Source organism: Limanda limanda, chromosome 21, assembly GCF_963576545.1.
Source record: "Limanda limanda chromosome 21, fLimLim1.1, whole genome shotgun sequence".
Lineage (NCBI taxonomy): Eukaryota > Metazoa > Chordata > Actinopteri > Pleuronectiformes > Pleuronectidae > Limanda > Limanda limanda.
Genome location: NC_083656.1, coordinates 19,883,264 through 19,901,303, shown reverse-complemented (window position 1 = coordinate 19,901,303; position 18,040 = coordinate 19,883,264). Strand labels below are relative to the sequence as shown.

General features: G+C 42.1%; 2 protein-coding genes across 4 annotated transcripts; one reads left to right on the top strand and one right to left on the bottom strand.

The window, feature by feature from the left end:
- The first annotated feature begins 208 nt into the window (after window positions 1–208).
- On the top strand, window positions 209–5,678 carry tfam (transcription factor A, mitochondrial). Its single transcript, XM_061094642.1, has 7 exons — window positions 209–438; window positions 1,685–1,809; window positions 2,674–2,744; window positions 3,092–3,241; window positions 3,472–3,567; window positions 4,131–4,187; window positions 4,273–5,678. The coding sequence occupies exons 1-7, from the start codon at window positions 353–355 to the stop codon at window positions 4,528–4,530; spliced, it is 843 nt and encodes a 280-aa protein (XP_060950625.1). The 5' UTR covers window positions 209–352; the 3' UTR covers window positions 4,531–5,678.
- A 2,400-nt stretch (window positions 5,679–8,078) lies between these two features.
- Window positions 8,079–14,588, bottom strand: zgc:171971 (uncharacterized protein LOC569690 homolog). Of its 3 annotated transcripts, none has more exons than XM_061094926.1 (8): window positions 13,794–14,588; window positions 11,954–12,000; window positions 11,686–11,846; window positions 11,270–11,394; window positions 10,733–10,820; window positions 10,054–10,343; window positions 9,527–9,679; window positions 8,079–8,909 (listed from the first exon to the last, which is right to left on the bottom strand). In XM_061094926.1, the coding sequence occupies exons 1-8, from the start codon at window positions 13,968–13,970 to the stop codon at window positions 8,766–8,768; spliced, it is 1,185 nt and encodes a 394-aa protein (XP_060950909.1). In that variant the 5' UTR covers window positions 13,971–14,588; the 3' UTR covers window positions 8,079–8,765. The 3 variants fall into 3 exon arrangements, with proteins under 3 accessions (XP_060950909.1, XP_060950911.1, XP_060950910.1); XM_061094928.1 differs by having other exon boundaries at window positions 9,527–9,676; XM_061094927.1 differs by having other exon boundaries at window positions 11,954–11,997.
- Window positions 14,589–18,040: the final 3,452 nt, after the last annotated feature.

The window sequence follows — 18,040 nt, the reverse complement described above, 5'->3', positions numbered from 1 at the left end:
CTGGATCAATGAAGATATTTCAAGTTTATTTTATTTTATATACTTTCTTTTTTAAATGTATGTATTTCCGCTGTTCCAACACTCTGACCCGAACTCCAGCATATAGGTGGCGGTATTTCACCTTAAACGTCACACACACAAAAAGAGGAAGAAGAAGGTTTACGGGCTGGCGCTGGGGGTCGACCTTTTCCCACAATGCACCAGCAGAGATCATAGGCGCCTTTTGCTGTCCCTGCCTGTCATCTAGGAGGAGGCTCCGCATCATTGAAACATTAGTGCATGAAAACAACAGTACGCTGCCGCTGTTGAATCCAACGTCCTCTCTTTATTCTTCTTCTTAATCCACAGCGACATGGCTCCGTTCAGTTTATTGACAGCGGGTGTTAGCCTGTTAGCGAAGTCCTTCAGCGTCTGGTCCTGCACAAACTCCCTGGCACGGTAGCTAAGCTAAAGTTTCTCTGTATCAGCTAAGTCAACGTCTAGCACTTAGCTCACGAGCCTTAGCATTCTGCAGACTGAGAGTAAGCACATGGGTTTAGCCTTTTTTTTCAAACAACGATTCAATCAGAGGAAATGGAAATATTAGCGACTTACTGCATCAGGACAGAAGAAAGTCTACACATCTTCCGCGGCAAACTACAAACACATCTCTTCCGACTAGACCTTGGATACAAAAAAAGAAGAGAACAAAGTAGCGATTTAGTAGCACTTATATGGCAGCTATCTAGAGCTCTTTGAAGTTTGGCTGTCTTGAAGTCAATTGTACTTTTTTGATTCTTGTTCTGGGTTTGTACCCTCATGGTTGAATGCACTTAGTGTCAGTCGCTTTGGATAAAAGCGTCAGCTAAATAAAATGTAATGTAATAGTACAATTTAAATGATCAGTTACAGCTTTAACAGGTGCATTTAAGTAGCTGATCGTATTTATTCGAGCTGTTGGACGGTTGTGAGAGTATTTGTGTTATATAAAAAACGACATGTTAAACCATATTCTTATTGGACTTTATTAGGTGTGATAGGGACAGTAATGAAATGAAATGAATCTGTTTACCTTATGCAGCAGTTTTTATTGTCCTGCACATGTGCGGTGCCTAGTATAGAGTTTGAGTTAAGGTAGCATCACTGAATGTGAACAAAATCATAGTATATATATGAGGATAAAATAAGCATTCATCAACATTACATTTCATTTAGCTGACGCTTTTATCCAAAGCGACTTACAATAAGTGCATTCAACCATGAGGGTTCAAACTCAGAACAAGAAGAATTAAGAAAGTACAATTTCCTCAAAAAAGCAAAACTACAGAGTGCTACATGTAAGTGCCATTTGAGTGCTACTAAATTGTTAGTTTCAAAAAAAATGTCATGGTATAGTTGGAAGAGGTGTGTTTTTAGTGTGTGGCGGAAGATGTGTAAACTTTCTGATGTCCGGATGTCGATGGGGAGCTCATTCCACCATTTAGGAGCCAGGACAACAAACCATCGTAATTTTGATGCTTGTTTGGCTCGCAGAAGTGTGGCTCTTTGCTATGTGGGATATTAGCAGAATGCATTTAAACACAATGTTGGAAATAATGCTGTTGAGTAGGCATTATTTTCCACAGTTGTATATGGAGTTTGGTGTGAAGTTGTCACCAATAGAGAAAATGGATGATATGTTTATGTGTGTGTACACATTTTCTAGGTGTACCAGTTTCTTCCCGGTGAAATGTTTGACATCCCAAGCCAGTGGCCCACCAAAGAGACCTCTGAATGGATACATGAGATACGCCGTGCAACAGCAACCAATCATGACCAGACAAAACCCAGGTAAATGTAGACAGCAGCTACAGTTATTGCTTTCCTAAACTAGCTGCACTCTGGGAAAAGCTTATAGTACTTAACAATAAGTTGTGCGAAGGGTGTCTGTTAAAATCGGTTGTAAGTTTACAGCACCTGCCTTCAAGCGATAGTTCACAAAAAATGAAGATTCACTCATTATCTACTCGCCACTGTACCGATGGAGGGCTGGGTGAAGTGTTTGAGTCCAAAAACCCTTTAGGAGTTTCAGGGGTAAACAGCATTGCAGCCAAATCCAATAAAATTGAAGAAGCTGGTGACTCCTACCTCAGACATAATAAAAAAAACACATGCTTCCCTATTGCTTATTTGGCCTCTGAATTCAAATTAGACTCGAAATTATGTCATTTACACCTTGTTTTAAGTGTAAAAGTCTGCAATGGCAATGCTAACACGCACCCTGTATGTGCCCTTGGCTTGTGTGCAGTGTCTGTGTTTCCAGTGTGTGCCTGCAAACGTGAATGCAGCTCTGAGGAGGATATCAGATGGCATTTAGGGGAAACAACTGTGTAAATGACGCAGTTTCGAGTAGAATGTGAATGACTGGGCTTCCGGACAGTTGGATGACACCACACGAGCAGTATGGAGGCATGTTACTTCCATTGGATTGGATTTGTCTGTAACACTGTTTACCCCTAGGACGCCAAATGTGTTTTTTAGACTCAAACAATTCAACCACCCCTCCATCGGTGGGCGAATTATCATTTTTCGGTGAACTATCCTTTTAAGTAGTTTTCTTTTCTCTACTAAGCCAACAACTCAATCCAATAATTTTTTGTTGATTGCCTTGTTGATCATTTTTTGTTGATTTATGAACTTTTTGTTTTTCTTTAGAAATCAAGTTAGTGGATATCGTCAGGAAGATCGCCCAGCAGTGGAGAACGATGAGCCCAGAACAAAAACGGGTACTTAATGAGTTAATGGAACTAAAAACTGTCTGTATTGTATTTTGTCTTTCCCCACAATATTGCCTTAGAAGTGCTGTGGATGTTTCCCCAAATCAAGTTTGAATTAATTTGAGAGGACACACTATCTAGTTTAAATCATTTCAAGTTGATAGTTCTTTGCTGGATCACTAGGGACACCCCTCCCCCCCATAAAACATGTTTGAATTAATGATTGAGTTTCACGTGAAAGGTCACAGCCTTATCAACTTGGTGCATACATTGCAAGCCTTTACTTTACAATTTACTGTTTTCATACAGTCGCTCCACCTATGTCTGTGGCTGAAGTTGTTTTCTCTCTTGTGTAGCCGTTTGAAGAGGCCTCTGTGTTGGCCAGGCAGAAGTTTAAGGTGGACTTCCAACGCTACCAGGCACTACTGACTCCAGCACAGGTCCAGCAAGAATCCCTGGAGAAGAGGGAGAGGTTGGCCAAGAGGAAGGCCATACGCAAGAAAAGAGTAAGATAATGGGCAACACGTAAAGATCAAGATGTTCTGTAATCTAAAGCCTCTGTGTTTTTTTTTCTGTGCTCTTAGAAACACATCATGATAACTAAATTATCTACATGTGTGTCTCAGCTGACAGTGTATTTTCTTGTTGAAGCTCTAGTCAGCAATGTGAGTACTACTTCCTGTACACATCAGCCTTGTTGAACAATAATTGTGGCTCTTACCTGTGTGTGATTCAGGAGTTGACCAACCTGGGGAAGCCTAAACGTCCTCGCTCTCCAGTCAACATCTTCATGTCTGAGCATTTTGAGGAGGCCAGAGGAGTCAACACACAAGTAAGTAACCACTTTGTTAGCGTGTGTGTGTGGACTTAACTAAAGGTCTGCACCGTGGTAACCTGTCAGTGAATTCAACTCAAGTGGCTGTGTTGGTGCAATCATTATCAAGTGTTCGGCTAGTTTAATTAGGAGAAAAATGCCAGGTCTGAATGGGACACTGCTCTGCTGTTTGAGCAGCAGGTGGTGGAGGTGAGCTGTTGTCCATGTTATTCAGCCTCCCTGATCACTGTGTTCTGTTGGTTGGTGTCTCTGAATCTCCAGCATATTGCAGTATAGAATATTGCACTGGTCACAGCAGACTGATGGAATACACACATTAAAAAACCTGAGCTTCCTCATACAGTGGGGTAGAGTGTGTCCCTTCCTCCACAGCCTCTGTGTATTTCCTGCCCAGTTAAAGTGTATCCCTCCACCAGACAACAGTCGAAGAGCTGTTATCGTTCTTGTCATAGTCCTGTTGACGGGAAGCATGTAAACAATTGTGTGCTTGTGCTGCGAATAATAATTTCCATGGTTTTGCACATATCAGTGATATAATGTTGCCATTGATGTTTATTCAGGCAAAGATGAAGTCACTGATGGAAGACTGGAAGAATCTGTTCATCCACCAGAAACGGGTTAGTCCCACACTCATTACGTATTGTTAACTTTTCTAGTTCTAAGGCTTTCATGCAGATATTCTGTGTTCCTCCCGCATCTCAGGTCTACACACAGCTGTCAGAGGATGACAAAATTCGCTATAAGAATGAGATGAAATCATGGGAGGATAATATGATGGAAATAGGACGAGAAGACCTGATCAGAGAGCAGACCCTGTCAGCCAGGAGAAAGGCTGCTTCTAAACTTACAGCAGCCAAGAAAGGAACAAAGAAAGCTATAGTGAAGAAGGCAAGTGCCACGGGAAAGTCTACTACAACCAGGAAGACAACAAAAACTGTCAGGACAACCAAGAAGAGATAAGCTGTGTGTATCTACTGAGTCTAGAGAAAATCATGTTCATGACAGCTGAAGACAGGAGATCTGATGACCAAGGACTGTGCCCTAGTTTTTTTTTTCCGTCCTCAAACTTGATAGTCACAAAGTTCCAAGTTTTGTCATTGATGCATCTTAGGTTCAACAGGGCAATCTTCACAGCAGTCAAACAGAATACAATAATTTCACTTCACCTGAACACCTGAGCTCTGGAATGGACCAGTTACAAGGTGAGCTTATCCTCACCCACTCAACAATAACCCATATGGCTTTGAGTGGTTGAATGATATTGAGTGGGACTCAAAATGTGAGTTATGAAATGTCATGATTTTAAAAGCTAAGACATTTGAGTGAGATGTTACATTTCACAGATACGGTTTTCCCTCTGCAATCGTTAAAAGTTTCTACTATTACGGTTTGTCTATACAACTACACTCTTCTGTTTTTGGTATGTCATACACAGTGTTGCTGTAATGAATATGTCAACTGTGATTCTCTTTTTTTATCTTTTCAACAATGAAAAGTGCAAAATGGTGTTTGTCTCAACTCTTCCTGTCTGCACATTCGTTCCAACTAAACATTGATATCTTTAAAAATACCAAACAAATACATTAATTGGTGAAAAAAGAGCTGGTCACTGACATTTAACTCACTTTGTTATAATACGGTTTAGAAACAGTGGAGCTTTGTGACATTAAAGGGATAGTTCACCCAAAAATAAATATTCAAACTACTCAACACTATGCTGATGGAGGGGTGGGTGAAGTGTTTGAGTCCACAAAACACTTTGAGAGACCAGAGTTGAGAGATGGACAAAATAAATGTCTGTGGGATTTGTTGATAATAAAATGAATAACAGTAGTCATATCAACACTGAGTCACCTGTGCTCGTGTATGCTTCACTGTGCACTAACCATGTACAGATGGCAATTCTCATGAATAGAACCTGACTGAATTTGTTGTATCGTAGCTGTTATCAGTGTAGCTTAAGCTTGTACAGTCACAATGTCAAACTGAAAGCCTGTATTTTGCCATATAAGATGTGAGTAACATTTACATCTGAGTGTTTGGTTTTTAAACACAAAAGTTCCAAATGATGCAAGCTTTATATGAGATGCTTTTGTAAAACATGTTGTGGTTGATAATAAAATAAGTTTTCTTCGTAGCACTTTGATCCAAATTATTTTGTTTGATAACTCCCACTAGATTTCAGTGGAAAATGGTGCTTTGTCCTGATAATGGTGATTGAGGTCATGAGCGCATCAGTTATGTCACGAAAACACCCTTAATGTTTAAAGAAATTCAATGAGGGATCAGAATGGTGAAAACCAAATTATTTTTGATCTTCATGCTAGTCTCCCCTGTTGATTATGAAGAACCCTTTGCTTATATTTAATGCTTCTATATTCAGACAGCAGTTTTTCTGTGTACTGAGTATTTACTTTAACATATAGTTTAATACAAAAAAAATATTTTGATTTAAAACCATTTTTCTTACTGGAGGAACTACAACGAAATTGGTGGTTTCTGGAAAAGCTGATGCCAAACTGCATTTTTGGATATTGACATGTTTAAATATTAGTAACATAAGGAATATTAATACATTTGGAGAAGTGACCAGGTGTTGAGCCCTGTGTAAAGGCTAGTGGGCGGCTGTGGCTGAGGGGTAGAGTGGTCGTCCTCCAACCTGAAGGTCGGTGGTTCGATCCCCAGTCTGAACCATCTGCATGCCGAAGTGTCCTTGGGCAAGATGCTGAACCCTCAATAGCCCCCCATAGAATAACAAAGTGCTGCAAGTAGATGCACTGTATGAATGTGTGTGTGAATGGGTGAATGTGAAACTGTACTGTAAAGCGCTTTGAGTGGTCTTCATCAGACTAGAAAAGCGCTATATAAATACAAATCCATTTACCATTTACCATTAGTGTCACACAAAGGATGAGAGAATTGGAGGTCCACATTTACTCTACGCACCATGGTAGAGGTAGCCTGGGTGCCAGACGAACTTAGCCCCGCCCACAACATTTGTTGTTCGGGAAGTTCGGTCTGGAGTCGCTCCGTTGGGGAGAAACTATGCTCAAAACCGAAGCGGTTCGATCCAATCAGATCGTCAAGGCGGGCTTTATTCGATGATTGGCAGATGATCTACAGTGACGTAGTCAACTACGTCAGCAAAGAGCGCTGGAGAGCTGAGACATATTTAGACATATATAGTGTTTATATCTATGAGCTGAGATGTATCGATGATGCCATCGAGTCTGTTTCAGCAGACATCGACAGCGCATTCATTTTGAAAGAGGGACAGAGGAACGCGATCAAGGCTTTTGTAGATCGAGAAGATGTTTTTGCCGTCCTCCTACGGGATTCATAAAAAGTTTAATGTATCAGCTGGCCCCGATGCTGCGGCCACACAAGCAGTCATATACATAAAAAGAGAGTGGGGGGGGGGGGGGCGCGCTACGCTCCTCAGCACATATGAGACAAAAGACACATGTTGGGACGCTGTTAATGTTGGAGCAACAAGGAAGTGAATGCTTGAAAAAAACGATTAACTGCCGTTTCTTCTCCTCGCTGATGCAGAGCCATGACAGCGGAGCTCTGCAGCGCAACGTGCGGATCAGGAGCTCCGTGGATTTCTGGTAGCGACGGATCTCTGTCAGAGCCCCGGTCCCGGGCCGGTCGCGAGGCTCTGAGAGAGATCCGTTGCGGGCTTCTTCACGCCGCCGCCGGCCGGGGCTCTCACGAGCAGCCCTGGTCACCGGCTGCTTCCTGGGGGCTTTGCCTCCGGTGGATATACGAGCGGCATTTGCAGCATTTCCATTGATTTATTTAGAGAGTGAATAAACTCGTGAAACAGACAACTGATAACAACTATGCGTCGCTTGACAGACGTCACATACTACGTTGCTCTGATTGGTTGTAGGTCTATCCAATTGAGCGAAGAGGCACTTGGTTTCCTGGTTCGGTTGAAACACGCCCCATAATCACAGCCCAATGGAGCGGTCTCAGACTCATATTCTGACTAGAATAATGAGTCTGACAACGTCAGGCTACGGTAGAGGTAGTTGATTGAGAACATGGCAGTAACATCCATAACCTGAACACTGAACACTGAACACAATGTCATGCTCCTCAAGCTAGTAGCTGCTTGTTGACAAGTCTCTCCAAAAGCTTAGCATTCATCCCCACCTTTTTCTTGCAAAGCACAATGTTCGAGGATTACAAAACGGCTCATCCTCTATTGTTATCGTTCATATTGCAATACTGTCTTGAGACAATGCATGTATTGATTTTGGGATATACAAGGCTGAAATGAAATTGAGTGACTTTGTAAACAAACAATAAATGACCGAACAACAGGAAAACATACAAGTCAAAAATCTATAGACAAACAAAATGATCTGTATTGGCAGTCAATAAAACTACTTTTAAGAAGTTATTTAAAGCAAGTGCTTCGTGGGCCCCTGAAAGGACAGACATGGGACATTAAAGTCAGTGTAATCATCAGAGAAATAAGACATGGAGCCAACTTTACATACTGTACAAACTTACTGCTTAGGGCTATTTATTAGAATGATCCACAGTAAGAAAAGCTGAACTTGTCGATCAAAATGAAACTAGAGCCACAGTAAATACAGTCACTCTGTGGTTTCATTAATTAAAACCACTTGAGTCACATGGTAACAGGTCTTTGTGTCCAAGGGAAAATGATAACCACTTCCACTGGCATTTTCTCGGGTTTCCACAAAGCCCTGGTGAATGACCTTTGACTTCTTCTGATCCAAAAATCTGCTACATTGAGTTGATGTTGCCTTTTGCTGGTGACTGGTGTTCAGGCAGTCTGAAGCTCTGTGCTGGTGTGTAGAGGAGACGGAGTGCCTTCCCCTCAGTGACAAGTTGCCCATCTAGAATCAGTGCTTAGGTAACAGTACATGACTGAATCACTGTGGATCAGTGGCTTGGGTTTGACACCATGTATTTATGACCATGTCATAATTTTTATCAAAACATCCAACAGTGTCAAAAGAGTGACTCAAGATAATTACATGATAACAATAAACTGGCTAATTAAGTAGCTGCCTTTAAATCCTCAAAGCAGAGGTATGGAGAGTTCAATGACTTGTCTAATGTCAATTGTCCTTACCAGTGGATCAGGAATCCCACAAGGAATGAATATTTTACTGAAGTAAAGACTTTCAGATCTGTTAAGTCTGTGCCGAACATTATCTGGGTTCTTTCTGCTGCTGCGTTAAAGCTTGGCTCAGTAAATTGTGAAAGTCAGGAGATAGGACCAGTTTTTGGTGAACATTTCCCAACACCATCATGTCTCCGGTCTTTCCATCTGACAGATGTACAGATACCAGCTGCTGCAGAAGAAAGGAAACAAGCGATTATTTCTATCTTAACACAGTTCAAGAGTTTTATGTTAACATGTTTTTCATACAAACACAATAATATGCAGTATTCAATTTTGATGAATTGCCAAATATACACTATAATAAATTATTTGACAATCAGTCATAAAAGCATCACACAGATCATTTAAAGAAACTTTAAATTCATTCTATGATCCGATGAAAACTGAAAACTGACAAATACATAGCATTTACAGCAGTACTTGTGAAAATCAGAAATTGGTAAATGGTAATGGATTGCATTAATACCACACAAAGCGTTTTACACCACCAAGTGATATTCACCCATTCACACACACTAGTCTAGTTTCCATTTGATCGAGGATTGCAGCTTTTGTTACAGTGGATGTCTGTGTGGGTTCAACACACTCTCAAAGAACAATTCAAATTTAAAGCAAGAGAATATCATCAAAAACAATATAAACAACAAACAATAACAGCACATCTTACCCTAAATGAAGAAAAGGGTTTCAGACTTTTTGAGAAATGTTTATTTAAATTCAGAAAAACAGCATGGTAGGTTTTTCATTTGTTTCATGTTTTTGTGTGTTGTCTGTTTTGAGAAGTACCTGCAGGAAGGAGAACGCAGCTCCTTCAGAGACATCCATGACAATGTCACCCATCTTCAGCTCCACCTTTCCTGACTTCCTGATCTGCAGTTTACCCAGAAATCCCTCTGGCAGTTGTGACAGCACAGGACAGCCGTCCTTCCTCAGAGCCTGCTGTGATACACAAGCTATAAGTAAAATGCTGATACTGGCATTCTCAGATTGAAATGTGCAGCAGCTGATGTAGCGGACAGAGTGCCGATCAGTGTCAACCACCACAAACACATTCCCATGCTCCATTGTATTAGGATTGCAGCAGAAATGTCAACATAAATGTCTCAAACTGTGAGTAAGTTAAAAAAAAAGAATCCTCAGTAAGGAGAGATAATATTAAGTTTATGTGAGTTAATGCAGGAAAATTCTGTCCGCACTGATAAAAACTTCAGGAATTGATAAATAAAGGCAGGAAATACTGTTACACGTATGGACTACAAAATTATCCATGCATGTTGTCATTGTAACAGCACACTTTTAGATACCCAACTCACTTGCGCTTGTGGATGTGTGGGCCTCTCGTATACTACAGGTCTGCCTTCCTTCCTGGCTCCTTTCTCTGCTGTAGGTCTCACAGGGGGGGCTGCCTTCTGTTCAGATGCATGGCCCGGCATACAGTCAGGTAACTGCATGAAGAAGAACTCCTCTTTGCCAGACAGCCTGAGATCCTGCAGCAGCTCAACCAGAGAAGGCTGCTCTTGTTTTGGCATCTCTGTCCTGCTGTGGCTGACTCTACCCTCAGTTCCACAGACCGGATGTTTGTACAAAGGAGGGTTCTCTGGACCTGACAACACCAAAACAAAAGACACTTATGCAACAGAATGCTTACTGATTACACACAAACAGCTCTAATTTGTTTGGTATTTTTATAGTCACATGATCCGTAGACCTCCACTGTCCACAACCTGCTAATAAAGGCTCAGTGAATGTAATGTGTTTGTTTGTTAAATGTTGTATATTTCAGGCTCTGCCAGGGCAGTTTGTGAACTCAGGGACAGTCAGTGACTCAGATGTATGAAAGTATGATTTGAATAGAGTCCCAGCAGAGTATGTCTTGAATAGAGACACTGACCTGAAGGTCCAGACAGAAATGATCAGCTTGCTTACAGGCCTGTAATGTGACTCTAGTGTTCAGACAGTGGCAGTAGAGGTCGTGCAAAGTGGTTTTCTTACATGTTGTGTTGAAGCTGCTGGACTCATACAGAGGCAGCTGGATGGGTTTCAGATTGGCATCGTTCCTCAGATCCGGATCATCTATAAACTGTGGGAGGTGCAAAATGTGGTATTAGTTAGGAGCTGATTAGTTATTACCGATGATTGTAACTGTTATCATGGATGACAATAATAAAATAATGCTGTGCAGCTAACAATCACACCTAGAGTAATGAACCTTTATTCCTGCGGAAACAAATGAGTTGAGAATATTGCTGCCTGCAAGTCGAGAGAATAATTATGTAAAGCGTCTATGAGTTCCCTGAAGAGCATTATACAAATACATTACTATTATTATTATTGTTAATAATAAATACAATGGCATAATGACAGAATGAAAAGATGTGTCTTTTGAACATTTTCCTCAGACATGTTAAATGCTGGTAAATGCTAAATAAATCTGAACTGAAGCTGCGTCTCACAATTGGGAATGGGAAACAGATTTGAACATTGGTGAACCTCTTCTTTAAGACAGAGCAGCTAGCAGGAAGTACTCACATCATCTCTCTGCAGTTTGCTGAGTATCTCATCTTCTTCTTCCTCGGAAGGTTTTTTCTCTTTCTTCACCAGCTTACACACAGGAGAAGTGGTGGAGTCAAGCAGAGCTGTAGCACCACGCCAGCCTGAACAGAGGGGTGACGATGAGAGTGGAGAACTGCACCTATAATAAACTGGCTTTCAGACATGCACTGAACTCTGGGTAATCTGGGGACACTCTCCCGAGGGGCTGTGTGAGATCGCAAATATCTGAGTGAGAGGCTCTGGACTTTCTCTAGAGCTTCTCTGGCAAGCCCCCCAGTAAAAACTCCAGAGAATGTCCGAATTATGAAAAACACATAAAGAATACATATATCCCAGGATGAAAAAGAGGAACCATACAAGAAGAAGATGCAGAGAAGAGGGAAGAGAAGCACCTGTTTTGCATACAGTGTCAGCAAAACCCTGATCGAAGATGGAGTGAGACTGGATGGTCTGAGGCCTCTCTCTCCTCTTCCCTCTGTTTTCCCTCACTCCTTTCCTCTCATTCCGCTCTTTTCTCTCCTTTTTTGGAACCACATTTATCTTCTCCTTTAACCTGGGCCAAATTGAAAACAATGGCTATATATGCATTAAACAAGACAAAGACAAAATATACAGTGCTTTTTTTTCATTATGAGACAGGAGACTGGAATTATCACTCACTCATCTTTGCTTTTCCGGACAGCATGGACATTTGGCTCAAAGGTCTTCTTTGGAAACAAGGTGATAGAGAGAAATATAAAACATTGTCAAGGTGTATTTCTTTATTGGAATTCAAGAAAATCTGCAATACATGGTGAACATATTTATAATATTAATGCCTTCTATCAAATTCTATAATACATGACAATAAACAGTGTTTATAAAGTCCAGTGTTACGCAGCGGGGACTTTGTTGCCACAGCTCACTGCAAATACAAAGTTGTTCTGAGTGATCAGCTTTAACAATCTTTCTTGGGTTCATTCACAGGGCATGAGAGCTCACTGAATGGCTTAATGAGTAAGAAAATGTAAATAGAAAGTGAATCAGATGCTGTGACTTTCCCAGTCACCACATTGCAACCCAGTTGAACACCTGTGGAAGATTTTGGACTGATGTGTTTGACGGAGCTCTCCATCACCAGCATCAAAACTCACACGAGTGACTATGTTTTTGAAGATTGGTTTTCATCCTCCAACAGAGTCCAGACACTCTGACAACACTCGGGTTTAATGCCACGGCGCAATGAAGCTGCTCAGATAGCACTTGATGCCCCAACACATAAGACTCCAATCAGACTAATTCTGATTGAATTGTCATTGGAAGATTGACCCTCTGATTGATGTGTGTTTTGAATGATTACTGTTTGCTCCGATATTTATTGCCTCTTGAGCTGAGTATTAAATGCTCCCATAGCTTTCAGTATGTGGTGATATGGTAGTAGGAGCCATGTGAAGGTATTTAAAAGGGTGACAGAATGTGCCTGACAAAAGATTAACTGAACAAATCTTTATTTGGGGTTGCTTAAATATTTATCCATGGGCAAAGGAACCTGCTATCACTGTCATTATAAGACACATTCTGCCACCTGCTGGTTTTCTACAGGAACAGCTTGACACTGCTGCATGAAACATTGAGCTGCCTTAAGACATGTACTGAACTCTGGAGAACCAAATCTCATTCTCCACAGGGGCGTTACGTGTGAACGTGAATGTCAGAGAGAGAGCCTCCGGACTTTCTGCGAAAAATACTTTTACTTTTCTTATAAAAAGGCTGCAGATTGTCCAAGGGTGTGCACCTGATCCAGTTTAGCAGATTGCACAGACACAAGCTCGATTTTTGGCTCTCCTGTACTTATTTAGCGATGTGTTTCTGGGTGTGTGTTTAGCAGCCACATTCACTGAGCGTCACAACACCCACGGACGGTACAGGCAACACTTTGCTGGGAACTTAAACGGAGGGGGAGGTGTGGCTGAGGCATTGTTTTGGTTGGAGATGCTAGTGTTACGGGCAAACTTGTGGCAATGAATATCATAACCTCTAACATTTTTTATTTTATAATCGCACCCCTTTGGTGTGTCATTGTGAGTTTGCATGTTCTCCCTATGACTGCATATTTCTCCATGCATTCCAAATACAGGCACATTGGGGTTGAGTTAACTCTACAATTCTACTGTCGGTGTGAAGGTGAATGCAAATGGTTGATCTGGCCCTGGACTAACTGGGGGGGGGGGTGTGTGTGTGTGTGTGTGTGTGTGTGTGTGTGTGTGTGTGTGTGTGTGTGTGTGTGTGTGTGTGTGTGTGTGTGTGTGTGTGTGTGTGTGTGTGTGTGTGTGTGTGTGTGTGTGTGTGTGTGTGTGTGTGTGTGTGTGTGTGTGTGTGTGTGTGTGTGTGTGTGTGTGTGTATGTATGTATGTATGTATGTATGTATGTATGTATGTATGTATGTATGTATGTATGTATGTATGTATGTATGCATGTATGAATGTATGAATGTATGGAGGAATGCAGTGCCCTCCATTACCTTGGGTTTTTTGAAGGCTCCTCCCAGTGTCAAGTCCCTGGTTCTGAGGGACGTCAGTCTTCCAGGTGGATTCATGGCTGTGACTGAAAGTCCTCTGCCCGCGGGGAGACTCAGGCCGCCCCTGCTGCTGAGGCCGGAGGAGCCAGGAGAACTTGTTGCCTCCCTTGAGTCAGACATGTTGTCGTATCACGTCGTGGTTTTATATTGATGTTTTACTTTGTTCACGCCTGATGGTTTGGCGCCACGACAAAAACACACAGAGGCAAACCAGTGACGATAGAGTCCGGGAAACACTCTTATTTTGAAAGCAGTGTTGTTAAGGATCCAGTTAGTCTAAGCGGAGTCAGATGATGTTATTCCAGAGTGAGGTTCACACGGAGCAGAGGTCTACACGCACAGGACGCTTTATCACCCTCCATCTTGTTCGCACCCGCGACATCATCCGCGCTGCGTCACAACACAGAGCAGCTCACTGGTGAGACGAGACGTGCGTGGGTGTCTTCAGAACAGCGTCTGATACCGGGTGATACACACAGCCCTTTCCACCGTCTACGTCCTGGAGGCTGCAAGCAGATAATACCTCACGTCTGTAACATCTTGGTCACAAACCAGCAGAGTTCCCGGGCGGTGGCTGCAGAGAACACACGGTGCTGTGTACAAAATTCCAATACATTCAGCTGATGAGATTATTCCTGTTTCGACCTGTTTCCTGGTCCGTTTACACGGATCTGGGTTCCTTCCGCACCGAGTTTGAGGATGTATCGTTCATGAAAGCGCTGCTCATTGTTGTTGTTGTTGTTGAACGGTGCTTCGCATGAGGAGCCACTAGAGGGCGATGTTTGTTTGGTGTGTGAGAATAAGTCCGTTTTTTTTTTAATTTACTCCTGAAGTGCCCGCTCTGAACCTTCCTGTTTGTAATGATTATTAGGGCCCGAGCACCTCCGGTGGGAGGCCCTATTGAAATTGAAATGATTATTATTATTCTTATTCCTATTATTATTCTCCGCAACAATGAATTGGCTTTTTGAGGGCTTCAACATGCTCAAAAATCTTTTAAACTCTGCAGTAAATTAGAGAGTAGTGAAAATTTACGTATTCTGGAGTATTTGGAAATGGGCGTGGCAAAATGGCTCAACAGCGCCCCCTGGAACCCAGCCCCTAGGTTTCCACATAACCGATTTTCACCAAAATCGGGCAAGAGGTGTATCGTGACAAATCATGAAAAAAAGTCTCAAAGGGCATTATGAAAAACGCAACAGGAAGCCCACCATTTTGGATTTAGTGGCCATTTTGGCCATTTTGGCGATTTTTGCTTTGACGTACTTGTCCCAGGGCTTTCATCAAATCAACTTTAAATTTAGATGAGTGTCATCACAACATGATGGAGAAAAAAACTGACTTAAAAAATCAACTTTTCGTCACACCGTGTGTCCTTGGCGTGGCGTCAAAGTTTGATTAAACGCCATCAAAACACGAGCTTCTGTATCTCGCACATACATGATCCAATCAAATCCAAACTACACACATAAGACAAGAGTCCCGGCCTGAAGACATCTACACTGAAATAATTTCTTAAAATCACAGCGCCCCCTGGTGGCTACAGGAAATGTCTTGTTTTTTGCATGTCTTACACTTGGATGTATTTCTCCTCATCCACTGACCTTAACCATGTCAAACTCTATCAAATGGGTCTCAAGACATTGATAATGAAGATATAAGATTACTGTGACTTTTCGTCAAACACAGTATTAATGGCGTGGCATCAAAGTTCATCAGCTCGCCGTGAAACACGAAATTGCTGTAACTTCCGTGTTCATGGTTCCATCTCACTCAAACTACATGGGTGTGTTAACATCCCCCCCTGAAGATATTCATATGGTTTTAAGAAATGGGCGTGGCAAAAAAACTGACTAGCGCCCCCTAAAGGGCAGCCCCGGCACTACGATTGGCCGACATGTACAAAAATCTATGGGGACATGTGTCTTTTCATAACAAACAAATAAGTCTCTTGGATCGATATGTTAGACCAAACAGGAAGCCCGCCATTTTTAATTTAGTGGCCATTTTGACCATATTCACCATTTTTACTTTGATGTACTTGTCCCAGGGCTTTTATCAGTTCAACTTTAAATTCAGATGAGTGTCATCACAACAAGATGGAGATAAAAAATGATTTAGGGATTGTTTTTTCGTCACACCGTGTGACCGTGGCGTGGCGTCAAAGTTCATCAACTCGCCGTGAAACACGAAATGTTGTTACTTCAGTGTTCATGGTTCTATCTCACTCAAACTACATGTGTGTATCAACAGCCCCCCCCCTGAAGATATTCATATGGTTTCAAGTCCGTGTGACCGTGGCGTCGAAGTTTGATTACACGCCATCAAAACACGAGGTTCTGTATCTCTGACATATATTGTCCAATCTAGTCCAAACTACACATGTAAGATTAGAGTCCCTGCCTGATGACATCTACACAGAAATCATGACTTTAAATCACAGCGCCCCCTGGTGGATACAGGAAGTGAAGCGTTTATTGTCCAATTGAGTCCAAACTAGACATGTAAGACTAGAGTCCCAGCCTGATGACATCTACACAGAAATAATGACTTTAAATCACAGCGCCCCCTGGTGGCTACAGGAAGTGAAGCTTTTATCCTTGCCACAGAGAGAAAAACGCATCCAACGCGGAGACGTGCGCTTGGTCATCGACCGCTCTCTCCCCCGACTGCAACAGGCTTCAACGTGCAGGTGCTCGGGCCCGCAAGTGCTACAACGTAGCCCTAGTTATTATTATTTTTCACACAAAAGGATGGGCTTTTTGAGGGCTTAAACGTGCTCAAACCGTTATGAAACTTTGCAGTAAACTACTAAGGGGTGAAAATGTATGTATTCTGGAGTAATTTGAAATGGGCGTGGCAAAATGGCTCAACAGCGCCCCCTGGAACCCAGACCCTAGGTTTCCACCCAGCCCCTAGGTTTCCACATAACTGATTTTCACCAAAATCGGGCAAGAGGTGTATCGTGACTATTCCTGAAAAAAAGTCTCAAGGGGCATTATGAAAAACGCAACAGGAAGCCCGCCATTTTGGATTTAGTGTCCATTTTGGCCATTTTGGCGATTTTTTACTCTAATGTACTTGTCCCAGGGCTTTCATCAGATCAACTTCAAATTCAGATGATTGTCATTACAACAAGATGGAGAAAAAAGTTGACTGAAAAAAATCAACTTTTGGTCACACCGTGTGACCGTGGCGTGGCGTCAAAGTTTGATTAAACGCCATCAAAACACGAGGTTCTGTATCTCGGTCAAACACGATCCAATCGGGTCCAAACTACACACATAAGACAAGAGTCCCGGCCTGATGACCTCTGCACTGAAATATTGACTTAATATCACAGCGCCCCCTGGTGGCAACCGGAAATGTCTTTTTTTTTGCATGTCTTACACTTGGATGTATTTCCCCTCATCCACTGACCTCAACCATGTCAATCTCTATCAAATGGGTCTCAAGACATTGATAATGAAGATATAAGATTACTGTGACTTTTCGTCAAACACAGTATTAATGGCGTGGCATCAAAGTTCATCAACTCGCCGTGAAACACGAAATTGCTGTAACGTCCGTGTTCATGGTTCCATCTCCCTCAAACTACATGTGTGTATCAACAGCCCCCCTCTGAAGATATTAATAGGGTTTTAAGAAATGGGCGTGGCCAAAAAACTGACTAGCGCCCCCTAAAGGGCAGCCCCGGCACAACGTTTGGCCGACATGTACAAAAATCTATGGGGACATGTGTCTTTTCATAACAAACAAATAAGTCTCTTGGATCGATATGTTAGATCAAACAGGAAGCCCGCCATTTTGGATTTGGTGGCCATTTTGGCCATTTTCCACATTTTTACTATGACATACTTGTCTCAGGGCTTTCATCAGTTCATCTTTCAATTCAGATGAGTGTCATCACAACAAGATGGAGATAAAAACTGATTTAGGGATTGTTTTTTCGTCACACCGTGTGACCGTGGCGTGGCGTCAAAGTTCATAAACTCGCCGTTAAACACGAAATTGCTGTAACTTCAGTGTTCATGGTTCTATCTCACTCAAACTACATGTGAAACATGTGAATCAACAGCCCCCCCCTGAAGATATTCATATGGTTTCAAGGCCGTGTGACCGTGGCTTCGAAGTTTGATTAAACGCCATCAAAACACAAGGTTCTGTATCTCGGACATATATTGTCCAAT

What these genes read in the sequence shown, in the direction of transcription:
- tfam (XM_061094642.1), top strand. Translation starts at nt 353, where the DNA reads ATGGCTCCGTTCAGTTTATTGACAGCGGGTGTTAGCCTGTTAGCGAAG. An exon ending in TGAGCCCAGAACAAAAACGG is followed by an intron (nt 2,745 to 3,091) that starts GTACTTAATGAG and finishes TCTCTTGTGTAG; the next exon opens with CCGTTTGAAGAGGCCTCTGT. An exon ending in CCAGAGGAGTCAACACACAA is followed by an intron (nt 3,568 to 4,130) that starts GTAAGTAACCAC and finishes ATGTTTATTCAG; the next exon opens with GCAAAGATGAAGTCACTGAT.
- zgc:171971 (XM_061094926.1), bottom strand. Translation starts at nt 13,970, where the DNA reads ATGTCTGACTCAAGGGAGGCAACAAGTTCTCCTGGCTCCTCCGGCCTC. An exon ending in CAGCAGCTTCAACACAACAT is followed by an intron (nt 10,344 to 10,732) that starts GTAAGAAAACCA and finishes TGGTGTTGTCAG; the next exon opens with GTCCAGAGAACCCTCCTTTG. An exon ending in CCACACATCCACAAGCGCAA is followed by an intron (nt 9,680 to 10,053) that starts GTGAGTTGGGTA and finishes TGTGTATCACAG; the next exon opens with CAGGCTCTGAGGAAGGACGG.